Source organism: Drosophila yakuba, chromosome 2R (genome assembly GCF_016746365.2).
Source record: "Drosophila yakuba strain Tai18E2 chromosome 2R, Prin_Dyak_Tai18E2_2.1, whole genome shotgun sequence".
Classification (NCBI taxonomy): Eukaryota; Metazoa; Arthropoda; class Insecta; order Diptera; family Drosophilidae; genus Drosophila; species Drosophila yakuba.
The window spans coordinates 8,842,663-8,861,960 of NC_052528.2; the positions used below are offsets into that span (position 1 = coordinate 8,842,663).

General features: G+C 41.1%; 3 protein-coding genes and 1 non-coding gene across 6 annotated transcripts in view; 3 read left to right on the forward strand and 1 right to left on the reverse strand.

Annotated features, from left to right (window-relative positions):
* The first annotated feature begins 179 nt into the window (after positions 1-179).
* On the forward strand, positions 180-892 carry LOC6529760 (RNA-binding motif protein, X-linked 2). The gene is made up of 2 exons (XM_002090714.4): positions 180-466; positions 531-892. The coding sequence occupies exons 1-2, from the start codon at positions 242-244 to the stop codon at positions 768-770; spliced, it is 465 nt and encodes a 154-aa protein (XP_002090750.1). The 5' UTR covers positions 180-241; the 3' UTR covers positions 771-892.
* LOC6529761 (probable RNA polymerase II nuclear localization protein SLC7A6OS) lies at positions 784-3,735 on the reverse strand. 2 transcript variants are annotated; one of them, XM_002090715.4, is made up of 4 exons: positions 3,454-3,735; positions 2,501-2,958; positions 1,218-1,396; positions 784-1,156 (listed from the first exon to the last, which is right to left on the reverse strand). In XM_002090715.4, the coding sequence occupies exons 1-4, from the start codon at positions 3,646-3,648 to the stop codon at positions 909-911; spliced, it is 1,080 nt and encodes a 359-aa protein (XP_002090751.1). In that variant the 5' UTR covers positions 3,649-3,735; the 3' UTR covers positions 784-908. The 2 variants fall into 2 exon arrangements, with proteins under 2 accessions (XP_002090751.1, XP_015052052.1); XM_015196566.2 differs by lacking the exons at positions 784-1,156; positions 1,218-1,396 and adding an exon at positions 1,477-2,246 and having other exon boundaries at positions 3,454-3,734.
* A 432-nt stretch (positions 3,736-4,167) lies between these two features.
* The window catches only part of LOC6529772 (protein sickie), a 169,403-nt gene continuing 154,272 nt past the window's right edge, over positions 4,168-19,298 (forward strand). For both annotated transcript variants that reach the window (XM_015196934.2, XM_015196940.2), the window contains exons 1-2: positions 4,168-4,604; positions 15,421-15,656. In XM_015196934.2, the coding sequence (XP_015052420.1) occupies positions 15,597-15,656 (60 nt within the window). In that variant the 5' untranslated portion in view covers positions 4,168-4,604; positions 15,421-15,596. The remainder of the gene's footprint in view (positions 4,605-15,420; positions 15,657-19,298) is intronic.
* Positions 18,873-19,012, forward strand: LOC6529763. Its single transcript, XR_005560897.1, has one exon. It is a non-coding gene; the product is annotated as a U4 spliceosomal RNA (small nuclear RNA).

Genomic DNA, 19,298 nt, shown 5'->3' on the forward strand with positions numbered 1-19,298 from the left:
CTAGTTTTTTATTTAAATAAAAGAGGAATTTTATAATTATCTACAAATTATTCATATAATTCATTCATTTGGGCTTCAAGGAAGTCCCTGAGTTTGATTTTATCGATAACGATTTTTCTATTGAAGTACATTTACTGAAGTACAACGTGCACTGCACTGCTTGCTTACTATCGAAAAACATTTTAAAACAGACCGATGGTCACATCGCCACAAAAACATAAACAAATAAAACAAATTTAAGATGAATCCCTTAACAAATATGAAAAATGTGCTTAAACTTAGCGAACATGAACTGCAAAATGGAGGAAAGAAGAGCTGGCACGACATGTACAAGGACTCAGCCTGGATTTTCGTGGCAGGATTTCCGTATACCCTTACTGAGGGTGACTTAGTTTGCGTATTCTCACAGTACGGCGAAGTGGTCAACATTAATTTAATCCGAGACTCGAAGACGGGAAAGTCCAAGGTAGTGCAAAAACCTATAGTTTCCTTTAAGAAAGTTCCAAAAATCATTGTTTAAACCTATGCAGGGGTTCTGCTTCCTGTGCTACGAAGACCAGAGATCCACAGTTCTGGCAGTGGACAACCTGAATGGCATCAAAATCCTCGATAGAACACTAAGGGTCGATCATGTGGCAGATTATAAGCCTCCTAAGGAAAATGAGAGGATGGACGAGGAAACCCTGCGCCTTTATATGGAGGGCTGTGCGCCAAAACCTCAGCTTCAACACATCAAGGCCGAGAAGAAGGATAGCAAAAGTTATAGATGATAAGAGAGTTACGTTCAATTTGATAAAGAATATAACATTTTTTATTTACTTAAATTTTATAGTTATTAAAAGCTAAAATATATTATCTTTTTAAAGCCAGAAATATATGACGAAAGAATGAATTGGCCTTTCAACCTCTCATTCGTCATCAGCACTCGCAAATGAGTCATCATCACCCTCATTAGTTTCTTCCTGGCCTTCCAGTTCCTTAAGAATCCTTCGCTTATAGCGCTCATAGGCGCTGCCCCTCTCCCGGTCGACATTATAAAAGTCTACATCGTCTACGAATGAGTCTTCCTGAGTGTCGATCGTGTGCACATAGGGATCGGTAAAGGTGGCATAATCATCATCCTCGCTGGTGCTAGCAAACTCATCCTCGTCGTCATCTAAAAGTAAGATACACCTACTCATAATCTGAATCTGAATCTGAGTTTACTCAGATCTTACCGAGCATAAACTTGTTCATTTGCCGACACAATTCATCATCAGAACCCATGGCGCCCGCTTCCTCGTCGTCCGGGTAATCATTCGTGAAGTAGTTCTCCTGATTCGAGTCCTCCGAATCGTAATCCTCGTCTTGGTCATTGTAGCAATCTTCTAGCACAATTTCGCCCACAGGTATCACTCTGCGGAATAGCCAAAATAATTAGTAGGTTTATATGAATTCTTTGATCGCGTAGCACTTTCAAATTGAAACACAGAGAGGTTTGTCACGTATTTTGAGGGTTTCTTTATTTAGTTTATATTCGATTTCGGGCAACGCTAGACCCCAATAAAAATAAAGAAAATTAAACTAAAACTATGCACTTAATTAGACTTCAGCACAAGTGTTATCCGTTGTTTATTGTCGGAATGAAAAAAAAAAAAGGCAACTGACAACTGGCAAACAAAAAATGCTCGGTGAGCTGATTTTAAAAGTGCGGTGTGTGTGTGTGTGTGCGTGAGGGTAAATTATTCTAATCTAATAGCTAATTAATTCTATGAACATAAGGTAATGAGACATTTGCCTAAAATTATTCCAAGTAGTTCACTTATTGTGCGTATTTAGTAGAATACATGTTTTTTTATTAAAAACTTTGGCAAGAGGGAATTATGAGAACTTTACATAATTATGATACATTATTTATTTGTATAGGTTTTTATCTAACATATTTATAAATGGAATATGGCATAACATAGTTGAATTTAAATTGAACGGAATCTCACAGTAACAAATCAAATAGCTTTCAGAATCATTAGTTTTCAGATCATGCCGTGTTAATCTCATAAAAACTACGTTGGGCATTTGTCAGATGGTGACTTTAATGAACTATAAGTGATGTGAGTTGCCAGTTGCAGTCCTTTTTTATTGTCGTGGGTGGAGGCGTTGGGTGTCATCACACTTCCTAAGTGTCTGGGGCTTGTCTGTCTCTCTCCATATAGTTTTTTCTGGTTTACCAGTAGCAGTTGTTGTAGTAATTAAACGGATAATACAACCTTATGGAGAACGAATCGTATTATTGAGCTGTAGTGATTGCAATCGTGTCTAGATGGTAAGAGTAATATGCAAGTATGAGACTGCGCCCGAAGACAACGAACACAGACACACGCACACCCACACAGATACGCTAGCACCGACACACAGACACACCGCTTAGATATATGCCATATAGTACATAAGTATAGTGATCGGTTACATATAGTAGTTGGTAATGCTCAACGTTTTCTGTGGCTCAATTTGAATGACAAACCTTAAGTAGTTGTCGTCCATCATATCCACATAAGCCGCCTGCATCTCGTTCTCGGGCACATATAGATCGTAAACATAGCCCACGTCCGAATCGGCTGGTTGCTGCTGATCGTGGCTGGGTTCTATCTCCAGCTGCTCCTCCTGAGCTGCAGCGTTTTCAGTGCCCGCTTGCTGCTGCTGCTGCGATTCAATGTCCACGATGGTTATGTGGCTGCTGGACTCCTGACTTGGGCTCTCCGGGAATTCCGCTTCTGCGGCACTATTTTCGAGGGTGCTGCGTAGGCAGTTAACCACCCGGAAACGCTGCTCCCGTGCGTTTTCCTGAGCCTCCTGACGCTGACGATCTCGCCGCAGCGCACTGGCAATGGCTGCATCATTGGAACGCTGCTGTTGCACCAGTTCGCAGGCTGCGGCCTTGTTCAGTCTTGCAGCTGCAAATTGGCGAGTGGCACAGTCGTCCTAGGAAAGAGGCATACAAATCAACGTTAGGAAACCGAAGAAGTCATTAAACATATTGTGACTTGTGCATTATCACTATTACCAATAACCAGTTAGAGCTATCTTTTATTATATACTATTTATTGCGGTAGTGATATGGGCTGTTGTTATGATAAATGTGCATTCGCCTTACTGATAAGATGCTAGTACAATTAAAGGTTTAAGACCAGTTAAAGACGTTAAACTGGTTAGTATTATTGAAGTTAACAACCTATTTTTCTTTTGATTAGCTATTGGTTGAGGATCATTGGGGGAAGCCTAAACCAGTTCAATGAGTGTGTTTGTGCAAATTAAGCTGGAAAACGAATAGCCCATCTCTTTTTACAACTCGAAGATGAGGACGCTGGGCTTTTTTGTTTAGCAGCAATAGGATTAGCAATATACAGAAAGTAATGTCCGGCATGGGCATTATTTCTACGGGTCTACGGTTTGAGAACTCGAATCCCCCAATCCCACCTGCTTCTCCAGCGTGCCGGCAAACTTGAGCACGGTAGTCAATTCGTCTTTGTCCGATGCCGCAGCTCCCGCCACCGCTCCTGATTCCTCCAGAGTATTCTCATCGTTGTGAAGACGCCGCCGCTTGCCGTTCAGCACGAATGCGGTGTGCGGCTCCTCGTCGATGCGTCGCTTGATCCGCACAACCGCTGGCATTTTGACTAATTCGCCGAATACGGGAAACAATGAAAGGCAAATCGAAACAATTAAAAATGTGACGCGCAGTGTGACCGTTCAGGGCGTGACAAAAGATATCTGATGGGGATGGGATTTGTTGGAATTTGTATCGGCGGGAAAACTATCGTAAGGATACATAAAAAAAAATAACAGATTAAATTATATCAGAAAGAAAGCTGTCTGTATTTCGCCTGTTGGAAACATTTGCGAATTTCGGCAATGAGAGGTTTAAATTACTGTATCATGCGAATGTTTAAAAATGATTATTTGAATTCCTGTTATGCATTAAGTATTTTGCATATATTGAGTACTATTTCTACAGCGAGTTACTCAGATAGGAAGCCCGCCAATTTTGAATACTTTTCATCCCCGTTTCCGGTACGTCCGTTGTACCCCCAATCAGCTGATCGAAAGCCGCCACTGCGGGGATGAAGTCCCCAAAAGAAGCTCGCAGGAATAGCAGTTAGTGCTCTTAGCCGGCGAAGTGTGGTTGTTACAGCGGGTGGTTTCTGTGCTCGAGATTCCCGGCCAAAATCTCCCGTCGGAATTACGTTCTTAAAAGTGAAATGTTTGCCAGTGCGGTTGTGTGTTTTTAATCAACGCCATCAGTGCCACCAGTGCCACCAGATTACCAGATTAAAGTGAGCTGAGCCTTGGATTGAATTGAAGCCATTATTTGGTGAATGGCGGCCAAGTGCTTTCGCGTTTCCGCCCGCGCTTTTTGCCATTTGTTGCGGTTGCTCGTTGTATGTTCGTGTGTATGTTCCGCTATTCTCGTCCTGCCAACATGGAACTCGAATAGGCCCGAGAATGATTTAGTGCCCGATCGCTATCCGCGAATGCCGCAATTATGTTTTAATTGGCGCTAAATGGTTTACTCTCACACGCGCACGCACGAAAGGATTAGCAGCAGGAGTCGAAAGTTCGTCGCAAAGGTGGGATGTTTGTGGGCGCTCCATCGGGATGCTATTAACTCTGTTGATTTTGGCAATTTGGAAATGGATTAAACAAATTGGGAGCGGAAAAAAGACTTTAAATCGGTATAACAATTTAGGGTGCCAACAATTCATTGCTTGAATTGGAAACTTGTTATATTCGTTATTCAACAATTAATTTTAATGGATATCTATAAACCTTTTTTTTTAAAGCATAATATTCACCTTTTTATAAGCGATGCATTTATAAAATCTTGTTATGTAGCAATAATGTTTAGTTTACAATTGGGAAACTCTTGACGCTGCAGATCTGGCAAATAAAAATCAAGGGCACGAACTTAATTAAGGAAATGCTTCATGCCGAAAGCGGTGCAGAATATGTAATATGTGGCTCGTGATTTTTCCACAATTTCGCAAATAAAGAGGAAAAGGTTGCCTTTTTGTAACAAATATTTTTGTAATTCCATGAAACACCTGCCCATGTGGACTCTTCGCGCTTTGTTCATCCGAAGCGGAAGCCTTAGTGCCTATAAAAATATTTACGAGTGAATATTACAGCCTCCGAACTGGGCCCTTTGACCCGGGGACTATCCAAACATGTGTCTGAGCTCCCCGGGCAGCCTCTTTTATTTATGTGGCGGGCGTCAAAAAATTTGCCATCGCATGAATCATCTGCCACGTCGAAAAAGCCTCCACCGCACCGCAGTGCCATCCTCCGTGGACTCCCCGTGTATGTAATATGAGCCTGCCCACGTGCATTTGGGGGAAGGGAAGCTGGAACGGGAACGGGATCCTGATGCGTTTGGCATAATAATGAAATAATAATGTCGCCTTTTGTTCGGCTGGAGGTGTCTCAATGTCTCCGGCAATAAATTAATGGGATCCGCACATAAAAACATAAAGAGCACCCTGCAGGTGGTGTTTGCCTCAATTTTGATTATGTGACACGCAGCTTCCTCAAGTGGCAAGTACTACTTGGCTACCAGTTTACTTTAAGGGACTGAGCCATGCGTTTTTCACCGGCACATTCCTTTAACATTGCCAGCTGTTGCCGCTCATCAGCCAAAACTAAATTACCATAAATATGGCCAAGTGTTTGTCCTAAGACACGGCATGATGAGCTAAAGGATCTGCTGATAAAATGCTAATCATGGCGACAATGTTGGCTGACTTGCCAGGACAACCAAAAAGTATCCATCCAAGTTTGGAAACATTTTTTATGTTTTCTTTCGGTGGTTGTGGTTGTTGGCATTGCAAAAAAAAACTGTTGAAACCACTTTTGCTCTTTCGCTTAAAACAGGATTTGTGATTTTTTATCCTTTTGGTTTTTAATTTTTGTTTAGCGAGAATAATATTATTAATATTGTATTAGTACAGTTTGAAGCATGGGTTCATGAAATTTAAAAATATATGATTCCACAGTTACAACACGTTAAGTAGAAAATTTAAAACCTTAAATTTATTTTAATATTTTTTAACTTAGAATTTTAAACTTTTAGGCAATAATTATTAAAATAAATAAAGATTTGGAAATAATTGAAGGCACACAGTGCAGTGTAAAGTGAGTTCGTTGTAACGGAAGCTTAAACTTATTTCCTCTCCTTTCTTACGCTCTTTTGTGTAACATTTTTGATTAGCTTCAAGTTCAGAAAAGGAAAAGGGACTGAAAGGTCGTGGCCATCAAATGGGGAGGGTAGGTGTTTTAATTTTCGTTTAAACTTGGTCGAGAAAACACCTCCGGGCATCTGCCTGGGTCGAGTGTCTCTTTGTGGCTTTGACAGCCTTTGTTTTTTGGGTGGCTCTGTTTTGGAGAGCAGCATCATTATCATCATACATCCTCGTTAATTTGTCCAGAGGGTTGATTTTTTGGCTACGGACCCACGCCCATAAATCATTATTATGCATTTTGTTAGGGACAAGTATTAACGGTCAAGTGCTGTGGTCACTTCAATAATGTATTTATCATCTTCATTATGTGAATTAAATGGACGGTGGTGACGATAACAGTTATATAGGAAAATAATATTAATTCAAATGTTAAGCCAAAAACTATAGAAAAATCAATAAATTTAAGATAAATGCGCGTGATAAAATATTTATTTATAAATTGGGAAATTGATTTAATTCGATAAAGTGGAGACCACAGCCAAAAAAAAGCAATGAAATGCGTGCATTTTCACGTATCACACATTTTTCACTTCTATTTTTGGGGATTGTATGCGCTCAATTATTCATTAAAGTCGATGACTGTGCAGCGAAACTGTGGGGAGTGTTAGGGATTACGAGTTGGGATTGCTCTCCGGACCAACGCGCCAATTACAAGTGCAAATAGAAATCTGCTGTCGGCCACAATACCAGCGATATTGGGCTTCCTGTATTATCCTGTATTCCAGTTCGATAATACAGTCGTTGCACCCTTCGACACAAATCACATTAATTTTGTTCGTGCTCATTACGGACGAGCTGTTCGGCTGGGCTGGTGCCGGACCAGGACGCACTTTCCACTTTCACCCTGCCATACTGCCGTCCTGCCATCCTGACATCCTGGCACTTTTGCCGGAAAGGAGCCAACCCCCTTTGGTGCAGCGAGGAATCCACCCCTCTAATATCATTTTGCAATTTGCACTTGGCAAATAAAGGAGTGAATGCTGTGGCAGATAAAAACGATTCTCTCCTTTGTTCTAGCCCCGGGGCAAATGTTTCCCAGCCAGCCAGCTCGCAGTTGGCCAGGATAACACATCCCAAAGCGTTTACATTTCAATGGACAAAAGCTTCGGCTCGGGCTCCCCGAGAAAACGCATGCCACACATTGTTAAATAAATTATCGCCTATGCCATGGAGAGGTATCGATGAAATCGACCCACTGCATCTGCACCTTGGATACCCTCGCAGAATGTTAAAAAATCCTGTTAATGGGTCACCCGAATTTCCATTTCTGATTTAACTTTCCTTTTTGAGGAAAGAACATTTTTTTCTTCTTCTAAACATTTTTTTGTTAGCACACTCAGGGTACAGCCATGTCGTTATTACCCGCCTTGAACTTGACACCCACAGCATGATTTCAAGACTGGTCCGCTTGGGGTCCTTAGTCTTCAGATCACTCCCTCCTGGGATGCCAGCGAGTGGATGGGTGGGTGGGAGTGGTGGTATTGGTGCTGCAGCCGAGGCTGTGGGTGCGTGGCTGCTTGTGGCTTGATTGACATGCTCCGCTCACAAGGGGATCCCCAACTGCCACTAACCCACCCACAGAGTCACTCACTCGAACACATCCTCGATATGCTTTGTGACAAACAGCTGATTGCGTGTTCATCCTGTCTGATGTCCTGCATGTTCTTCTTGGGCATGATTTATGTTAGCAATTGAATTTCTTGACTTTTCTTTGCCGAGGTCGCTGGGGAGTTGGGGGCCACACGTGGCCGGTGGAGCTGGCCAAAAGAAACGCAGCACAAATTAGCTCATTTTCCGGTACACTTGCCTCACGTGCTCGTTAGCATCCAGTCAAAGGAGCCGCAGGTCATTGACACTCGACCAGCGTCCCCCAGATCTTCATAGTTTTCCGACTTGGTCATGGGTGGGGTCACTGGGCAGCAGATGTTTGCATTTTGCACTGCTCAAGTTCTTTGTACCCCTAACTATACACTTGTAAAAACGTATGAAAAGTTATATCCTCTCGTTACATTCGGAGATCAAATGTCTTACGGATTGTACATAACTTTGTGAAAATTATTTAATATATTGAGGGCCTAGTTTTTGAAAGTGTAGCTGGTTGGCCAAAGTCTAGAAAAGAGTGAGTCACGTACTTCTGCCAGCTGATTGCCTCAAATTGTTTTCGCCCATTTTTTCGCACACATTTGACAGGCGTTTAAGTGTGACAGAATGAAAGGAGTGGGTGTATGTCATAGGATGGAATGCCGAAAATTCTTTCATTTTCATTTAATGCCGACCTAATACGAGTCAAAGTTCCCTGACGCAATATCGCCGAAAGTCCTTTATGGCCACCCCTCTGCTCGTAGCTTCCTTCTCTCGGCTTAGCAAGAGTTTGGCTACATTCGCCATATTTTTTGGGTTGCCTAGCAGTTTATCTGCTTGTTGACAGCTGCCCAAAGGGAATTAGTTATCAAAAGACGCATAAATCCATTTTCATTTTACAGAATACTTTGCTTAGTCTGGCTTCTACGTCTTTCCACTTTCCGTACTTGAATAAAATATGAGTAGAATTGAAATTCGAGATATACGAGTAGACGATATTTACTTTGGTTATCCCTTAAAGACAGAGCAAACCTTAAATTACACTTATGTGTGATACAAAATTACAGAGTAAATTCCAAAATGAAAACCCAAAGCCTTTATGAACTTTAGTAAAGATAACACAATTTTAAGCGTACAAAGCCCACTAAAGTCATTGTATGATCTTTAAGAAGTACATTTCTGGACTTTCTTTTCGCTTACCACAATTTTCTGCTTGGCTGCGAAAAGGAAAACAGTCCTGACCTTTTCTCATTAGCACTTTGAGTGACATAAATATTAAGGCCGCCAGATAGCCAAACAAAAAGTGCGTTCATCCGCTACTCAGGCGACTTTTATGGTCAGCTTGCTAATGCAAATAGCATGCCAAGTGTAATAAAATTATTTCCGCCATTGTTTAGCTCTGGTTATTAGCCCCATCCCGCAGATTTTCCCAGCCCACCAGCCTGTTTTCATTGGCACGCGATGGGAAAACGCTCCTGATTTAACTGCCTCGAGATAAGTTCCTCGGGCTTTCTTTGGGTTTCTTGGCCGTTTTGATTTTCGACTCGAGCTAAAAACGGAATAAACATAAATTGAGGCAATCCGTGGCATTGGCAGCTGCCCAGAACCCAGGCCAAAAGGCAGGACACGTGTTGGGACTCCAGCACTGGTGGCATGTAAGGCTATGCCACGGGTCGCCGACTCACCGGTATCTTCACCAACCCCCCTGCCTGTGGCTACCCTTGTCCCCCGTGCTCCTGCATCGAGTGTGTTTGCATTTTAAAATCCACCCTCGAACAACATTGTGCCAACTTCAATTCCAACCGCTGTCATTTGAAGCGAGTGCCCCTCCTCTTAGTTTTCCCCAGGGCTGTAAGTGGACAATGGAGCACATTTTGCGACATTTAATTTATTGATTATAGTTTAAACTATCTATTTTTATTAAGCAAAACATTTCGTGATTTGTTATGGGAGATTATTATTATTATTCAGTTAACGCAATTAATTATTTAATTATTAAAACCTAAAGCAATGAAGAGAAGCAGATTGTTTGGAACAATAAATTTGATTCAAATGAACCGAAATAAAATGAAATTTTTGAATAATTTGCAGATTCGGCCCACTGTTTTAAAGCCTGATACTGTGGCCCTCATGGGAATTGGCAGCGTTTGTGTTTCTGTAACCCCATTTGGCCTCCATTTTGCGCGCATTTTGATTCCGGTTTTTCCCACTGCACATTCCTATAAAAAGGACTCGTTTGCAGGAGCGGGCAGATATGCCCACTTGTCCACCTGCCGATGGACAACAGCCAAACTGGGATGCGGATGGCCACACTCCCAATTCGGTTCTTTTTGATACTATTTTTTCCAGAAGAGCAAAAGAGCCTCTATAATTTTGTTGGCCCGGCAGATTGTTGCTTTTCCTTGCCATTTGCTCTTTTCCTCCCTGGAAAAAATTCAATCAAAGCACTACAAGCGTAAACAAGTGGGGTAACATTGGACTCGCATCCTTGCATCCTTGTTCGTCAGCACTTCAATTTCCAGTGTTTTTTTTTCTATTTGAATTTTAGCTCGTTTTGGCCTTTTTTGAATTTTGAACCCCAAAATGCGAGTTTGGGGCCTTTGTACTTTTATGGTTATGCTTGCTTTATTATTGGCGCTATTTGTACACCTGTTTCGATACTCTCTGGACACTCTGGTCCATTTAGTTGTATAAAGAAGCAGGTTTTAGCTTTCTTTCAAGTTCGAAATACTTTAACAAACGATATAGTACCCTCATATATTGACTTATTTTCAATATGAATTGACTTTTAAATAAGTCCACCTAAATTTGTATACCTTTACTTTGCTCAAAAAGAGCATTACACCTTCGTTTTAAACGATTCTTGAGCTGCCTAACTCTTGAATTAAAAATCGCAGATGGCCCTTTTCGGTCTTTGGCAAGTTTAAATGCCGCGCTACCAATTTTGCTCCTTGGCTCCGTGGCTCCTTGGCTCCACCCCAAGTTTCATCGGGCTTACATATATTTCAGAGTAGCAGCTTGATACACCTAACAGCCGTGCTAAGTCCTTGCGGGATTAGACTAAACGCCCTCGCATTTTACTCCAAGTACGGTATTTGAACGCCTTTCTGAGGCCTAAAAGTACGCAGAGCTACAATTACTTGCCAACACAAAAATGGGGAGGATGGGTGCGATGACTCGAGGAGGGGAGAACTCGTGTTATCTTTTCATTTTCCGTTCTTTTATTAGTAAACTTTTTTTTTCAATTATCTGAGAATGTTTTGTGTCCCATACTAGTTCTTTACTTTTGACAAAAAATATGTTTTGTTCTCATATGTTATAAAATAACTTAACATAATAGAACTATTTAAACTTATAAACAAAGGATTTTCAGCTTATCTTGATTTTTTTCTTAGGGTATGTGAAACGTCGGCATTCCTCGCTTTTTATATTTTGTTTTTATTGCTGATTGTTTCACTTCTTTTAGGGATAACCATCAATTTTTATTGTTCTTACGGCCGCATTTCACTTCGACTTGTTCGTCGGGTTTGTATTTTTGGTTTTGTTTGGCCGCCCTCTCAATTATTGATTTTTGTTCGAATTTTCAAAAGCGAAGAATTTCGGTTGAGTTCATTTTTTTTTGCTATACTTGCGGAAATAACTGTGGCTGACAAATGATCTGAACTTTGTCAGAAAGTTTTTTCTTGGCGGCGTCTGTGCCTGAAAGTATTTTTAAATCTAATTAAACCGCAAAGCAAACAGTTCTTCATTAGGTTCTTCCATTTGTGTTGCTTTCCTTGCACGTTTGTCAAATTTTCCGTCTGCGGAAGGACGAAGTTAGTGTCCCTGAACAACGATGATAAAGGATAGTGGATGTAGCAGCGCGAATTGTCATAACTGCGGGGACATTGTGTAATTAACATCGGTGTCTGCTTTTCCTCAACCTGTTGGGCTTTCTCCAGTTACAACTGGTGCCTGCTTTTACTCCTTTATTTAGTTTTCCAGGGCAACGCAGTTGTGTACTGTCATTGTGACTGGGATGTTAAGTTTGTAACTTGTTGAAGTACCAAATGTGGCCAAGGAAGATAATGGAAATGTGCTGTTCCGAAATTTGAAGTTAAGGGTGACAAATAGTAAGCTTGGTAGTTATACCCGTTACTCGTAGAGTAAAAGGGTATACTAGATTCGTTGAAAAGTATGTAACAGGCAGAAGGAAGCGTTTCCGACCATATAAAGTATATATATTCTTGATCAGGATCAGTAGCCGAGTCGATCTGGCCATGTCCGTCTGTCCGTCCGTCTGTCTGTCCGTCTGTCCGTATGAACGTCGAGATCTCAGGAACTACAAAAGCTAGAAAGTTGAGATTAAGTATACAGACTCCAGGGACATAGACGCAGCGCAAGTTTGTCGATTCAGGTTGCCACGCCCACTCTAACGCCCACAAACCGCCCAAAACTGCCACGCCCACATTTTTGAAAAATGTTTTAATATTTTTTCATTTTTGTATTGGTCTTGTAAATTTCTATCGATTTGCAAAAAAACTTTTTGCCACGCCCACTCTAACGCCCACAAACCGCCCAAAGCTGCCACGCCCACACTTTTGAAAAATGTTTTGATATTTTTTCATTTTTGTATTAGTCTTGTAAATTTCTATCTATTTGCCAAAAAACTTTTGGCCACGCCCACTCTAACGCCCACAAACCGCCAAAAACTGTCCTTCGCACTTACACTAGCTGAGTAACGGGTATCAGATAGTCGGGGAACTCGACAATAGCGTTCTCTCTTGTTTTTCTTCTTCATCCCTGTATTATAATTTATTTAACAAACAATTAGGAGCTTAAATATTTTGAACACTTTCAAATGTGGTAATCCGATTAGACAAAATTATGCACAAACGTTGATTATAATTATATTTTCTGTCAGCGTAATGGAGTTTTAAATAGGCCTTAATAGGATTAGCCTAAAAAGCGTTGGTTTGAAAGGCTTATGTTTTTAAAATAGGATGTACTGTTCTCTGTACTGGGCATATATTTTCTCCATTTTGTCACATTCAATTATTTAAATGCGATTTTATTGACGGGAAATTAAATATAATAATGTTATGAAAGTAGAGGAAAAGCACAGTGTAATTCAAATGTATTTACTTTGTTCCTATTCAGCCGACTTCCAGCTGCAATTTCCATACGGCATTGACGTGCCAGCCGCCGTTTCTAATTGAAACTATGTGGTGCCCCTTGTAGGTTGTATTGCTCCAGAAGTTAGAGCCTCTCTGGGGCCTCCTTTGCCGCGCCACGGGGCACATTCAACCCGTTGAACTTTTCCTGCCATTCCGGCTCTTTTTCACTACTTTGTCATAATTTGCAACTGCTGCACTGTAAGTCTGATGCTCCTCCGGCTTCCCGCACAAGTTGTTCCTATTAACTGCTCAGCCATTTTGAGTTCAGTTCTCCAGCTCTGCCAGAGGAGTTAATAGACCGTGATGGGGCGGGGTCCTAGAAACAGGACACAACTGCTTGACTATGCAACTGCATATCCCTGCCGTCGGGGGCCATGTCCTGGGCTGTTGTCCTTTGACTGTGTCGCTGCATAATTTATGACTGCTTACTGGCTCCCTGGCACTCAAGCTGTTTTTTGTTAGCCAACACAACACAGGACACGGGACAGGACCTCTCTCTCCTTCAGTGGAGCCTTAAATCAGTTGTAAATCGATTGATGTATGGCCAAGTTATTTGCACCAAACCGATGCCACGGCTTTAAGTGCCCTGGGCCGCTTTGGGGAATTTCCTCGACTAACTCAATTATTAAACAATTTAATTTGGCCTGCACTGCTTGACTTTGAGGGACTGGCTTCCTGTTGCTCCTGGCCATCCGGGTGTTCCTCGATTAGCATGTTCTCAACACATTTGCGTACAACCCACAAGCATTCACACTCCCACATACACTACACATTTCTAATCCATAAGCAGCTAATAAATTTTGGTCATGCATCCTGTTTTGGGCGAGTTTCAGCTCCACATCCTGGCCAAATTGACCCCCACTGGAAGGCAAACATAGATGTTGTTTTGGGCTTAATTAGTGAAATGACTGAGACCACCAAGCCGCTCCACACTCTTCGATTAAAGTTGTCGCGTTCCCGGGTTCAGCCCACAAAGTGCATCATTAATTTGAAAGCACTGCCAAGGGAATCATGATTTATTGTTATTGCTGGTTGGCACTTGATATGAACTTTGTTTAATGGAAATATATATAATAAAAATGTCTTTTTACCTCATAAAAATTAAATTTTTCCCTCTGAAAGGAATTTTATTTCTAACACTATTTAATGTCACATTAAAATTAAAATGGTACTAAAGTTAAGGTAATTCATTTACTATTTACCAAATTAGCTAAACTTCTTAATGCGTATTGCCTAACCTAATTCGTAATTCATGCGGCCGTCAACGAATTTTCTTCGAGTCTTCAAGTTTTATGAGGTTATAGAAATCGAAGTCTCATAGCTCGTTTCCACGTAAATTTTGGCCTGTCTACGCATAAAACTTAATGGGCATTAAAAAATTACAGCACGGCTTTCGGTCCTTCACCATGGATATTATTTTGTTTATCGACCTTATTTTGTATGTCAACAGTTATGACGGCTACAAAAGTCAATTTTCCCTGTAGCTACGATGCTGGTCCTTAAAGGCAACAGTTTTACTAAGCATATCGATTGGTTACACTCTAATTATTAGATGGTTTTTTGAAGCGTCTTAGCCATGATGACGAGTACTTAAGCAGTTGAAGTATCTATCCACAAGAGGTTGAGGGGTTTTGTACAGCTTAGCGAAAAGTTTGCTTTTAGCAATCATTGGATATATGTCTATGTATATATCGTAAGTACAGTGTGCATATAGCTGAGAGCTACAATTTTGAAATATTTAAATACATTTGCAGACAGCAGATGACATGGAATTATAAGGAAAACCAATTTATTTTTAGTAATGAAATAATATTGCTTCATAATTTGTAAACCTTTTACACATTTTTATTCCTGTACTTTAAATCGTATTTAACAACATCTTTATATATTTATCAAACATCTACTAATATATAAAAGTTTGCATATAGCCTACAATGTGTAAGCAAGTGTAGTTAGTTAGTTGGCTATAGAATACACTGAAAACAAAACTTACCATCACCTAGCTTTGTACCCGCTCCTAAATGCTTGGAAACAGCTGTATATTCGAATGTCTTTTCAAAGTACATATTTGTGTGTGCGTGCTTATTTGTTTCTGCCAGTGCCTGTGGGCCATTGCTCGATTCTTTGTGCGTTCTCGGCTTATAAATTTAGTCAAAGCACGTAGCGTAAACTTGGCAATAAATCCGTAAGCCCAAACGTCCATGGACCACCCCGAATATACGTTAGCATGTATCCCTGACTTACACGCATCCCGCTGTGGAACACGTGGCGTATTAACAATATCGACATGAGTAAACAAATGCCCAAGGGGGATCATGAGGGGAAACATGAAGAAGTCTGCAGATTGCTCGAAGTAATTTACACTTTTCCAACTTCAACTTACAAACTTTGCACACTCTCTCGTTTTACAGAAGAGGAAAGCACGGGGAAAAGGCAAAAAAGTGGAACGACAACAGAAATTAACACAAATGCCTCATAAACTGGCATATCTTGATTGGGAACGGGAACCGGAAGTGCCACCCACCAGCCCAGGGACACGTGTTAAGTAGCTCTATCCATAGTCATTATCAGAGAACTGTGAGCAAACATGCCGAACCTCCATCACGTCGACTACAATCGAAAGTATTCCGCCACGGAAACGATTCAGGTAAGCTTAGCTCCTTGTGGCCCTTCAATTTCTTTGCCATTTAAGTCGAATCGCCTGCTGGCTGGCATTAAAAAATACAACTTAAGTGCGATAATTAAAAATGAAACGAACAATTTACGACCCTAGGAGTCTGGCACGTGACCAAATTTGTGGGCGTACACCGGGTTCTATCTTATCCTGGTGATTTTTCACACCCAGGATAGCGGGATCTGGGGGCCAGGACGTCGTCCAAATGGAGACCTTGCGTTTGACTTGCTCCTCGACTGGATTGATGTTCTCCGTCGCTTTGCTGTTTGTTTGAGCAGAGCTCAACAAATTAATTGAAGAGTTTTCGTGTTTTTTTGGACAATGCCAGCCTGGGAGCTACTCCCAAGACACGCCTACTGTCCCGCTAATTGCTGTCATAAATTTTGAACTCAACTCGCTGGGAAACATTCCTTCGGCAAATTGTTATACTCTGTCGGCGGGGAAAACGGGATAAAGGGGGTAGTTGCGCTATTACCAAAGGGTTGCTCCAGGAATTCGGGTAGATTGAGCAATTAAGGAAAGAAATAGCTTAATGGAAAGTGTTCTTGAGGGAATCAAGAAGCGACTTGCCTGGGAAAGTAAAGATATCATTGCAATATTTATTTTTATTTGAATATACTTTTTTGCTAAAGATAATTATTGCATTATGCAGATTTTTGTTTGGTATCTTACTATCTTAGAAAATGCTCACACCTAGTTTAAATTAAACCTTTTAATCTCTAAAATATTCCATATATGCTAAGGTCTATGATGTAACCTCAAAATAGGCCATTACATTATAACAATACCAATCCTAAAATGTTGTCCCATACATTAAAGAGTATCTATTATTCGACACAATACAGAAGTGTTACTCTTCAGATCCCATTTGTTTTGGTTTGCATGTTGTCTCAGCTTCGGCTCTTCCCGCGACCACTTTCCTCGAATTTTCCCGCACTTTGAAGCAAAGTGCAAAAAATAACGTCGGGAAAGTCTGTGCAGGCTGCTGTTGCTTTTTATTCCTCAGTTGGGTTTGTTTTGTTTTCCCTCATGGAGAACCCTTCTCTTCCGGATTCCTTCGGTGCCGGGCAAAAACGAGATGGACATAAGCCGGAGAGGGTGAAGGGCGAAGGGCGGTCTTCGTCTCTGAAACTTGATTAAGTAGTTTCCGCGCGCTTTTATTTGCACAATAAAAACATAACTTTTTTTGTTTCGCTAGAGCTGCTCTTCTAGCATTAAAGTTAGATGAAAAGGAGCGCTAGAGCAAAATGTGTGAAGTGGACTTTTCCCCGGGAATTGCATCCCTCTTTTCATTTCGGACGTGTTTCCTGGCTGTTACTATTTAAGCCGCTATTTTTATGGCTCTTGCGCTGGAATGATAACGTTATGGCTCCATTGTGACAAGTCGCGAACGTGGTTTAGTTAAAATGTCTCGTCATGTGGGATCACACGAATGGATGGGTGATTCCTTCCATGAGAAAGTCAGTGCTAGCTGGATTCAGATAGTACAGGAACGCGGGATATTACTACTTACATCTACTAAGATGCAGAATTATTTTAACATTTTTGTTGTCCTTTGTCCTTTGAAGTATCACTTATCACTTATCACAGTATAACTTTTGTTACAAGTTTTAGGTAATAAATTATTCGTGTTCATTTCCAATATATTTAACGGTTTCCAATATATTTAACTACAGGTAAGCAAAATGTGCAATTTCGCTTAAATTTAATGTAAAGAATATTGTCTTTTAATTTTAAAGCAATACATATTCGGAGTTGTTGTTACCTTAAAAGACTATAATAGATTTTAGAAAACTGGTCTCTGCTCGCAATTGTCATTCTTTTCCGCCGAAATACCATTAACTGTTTTCTGGTTTCGACTAATGGTCGGGTATCTGAACAGTCTGCGATACTGACGGAAATAGCGACCATATGCCGCTCTATATACCCGCAGACGCCGCGGCCCATTAAAAATGATTACAGAAATGCCTTAGCACGCCCTCCCACGAAAGAAATTTCACTTTTCGCCGCATATGCTGCCCGCTTGGAGGTTGGCTTTTTTGCCACTTTTTTTTGGCAAAACAAACAACATAAATATGGATTTCTCATTAAAATGCCAAAGCTATGCCGGCACGTAGATGGAAATGCTGCGAGTCCTTCGAGAGCGGCACCTGCGCCTGCGCCATCGACATGTTTTGCTCTCCCCAATGTCAATGTCGACGTTCTCTTAGCCGCATTTGTTGTGCGCTCTTATTGGCCAAGTCACGTGCTGCCATTGAAGGAATTTCACTGCCGGCAGGAGCGGATCGTAAAGGAGAGCAGACAGAGGGGAGGGTGGCAACTTCTCTTAACACTCAGCCAGGACGCCAGGACAATGTGACGCATTTGTCATGAAACGGATTTCCGGTATTGTCGGCGCTGTCTCTGCCACCCCACGGGGCACCACCCATCCACGTCCATCCACATCCATCCACACTTGGCTTCCCTAGGCAAGCTTGTTCAATTTTTTATGACACAGGCGTGGAGGAGCGAAGAACGATAGAAGTCTAGGGCTAAGAAAAAACACAAAGTTTGTCGTGCCCGGCCGCAAAAGTGGCTATTTAGCATTTTAGAGTAGGCGAACATGACCTCAAGGAACCTTGTGCCCCGTTCATCTCCCTCCTCAGAGTCCTTGCGACTCTAGGCTCTGAATTTTTCATTAATTGTATTTCGAATGGGACGCTAAGAAGCAGAAGAAATGGAAATTTAAATAAACGAATTTTGCAATGATTTCGGGCAATGGGAAAATTTAAGGCGGTGCAGATTTGGTAAATTGTACATTATGTTGTGTACACATGAACAATGAGGAGATATAGTCATTTAATGGGCATTTTAAGGTATCTTGAAAACATTAATGAAAAATAAAGAAGAATGTAATATTCCTTCATTTAGATAAAAGATCCTGCTTTAATGTCTTCACCAAAACATCTACAACAGTTTCTTATATCGTGTTAATAATATGGAACATCGTTCCGTACTTTAGCCGAAACTCACCCCTAAAATGCATTTTCCCTCTTTTAAAAACCAGGTAGCAACTACCATTAAGGTATGAACTGCATGGAAAGTATGCAACATTTTAACGTGCCCAAGTTAATCCTTAGCTCACTTATAATTCCCAAATAGTTCTGGCTTCCTTTGAGTGGAATAAGGACTGATTTGGGGTTGAAAGTTATCTTTGCGCAGAGGCGATATCGTAACCAATGAAGTTCTACTGAGGTGCGATTATTGCTAGTTGAAAACTTTAACCAATACCCCGCCATGGGGACGTGAAATACCGTCCACTACGGCAATTTTTGGGAGCCCGAGAGGGCCATTAAAAATACATTCGAATATTAGTCTTTAGTTGGTTTTAGAGCCTACTTGAAAAACGGAGCTGAGCTCAGCATCATTAATGAGTTAATGAAAGGATACTTAACTCAAATCTTAATGGTCCATAATCGTAAAATGACCAAATAACCAAGATTCCTGTGCATGCTTAAAGAGGCTATGATACCCACAGACATGGCAAATATCGTGTAAAGCTATTTTGTCTTACCATTAATTTAAGCCATTCGAATCACACTCATCCTCAAAAAGGGTTCATGGGCATTAGACAAA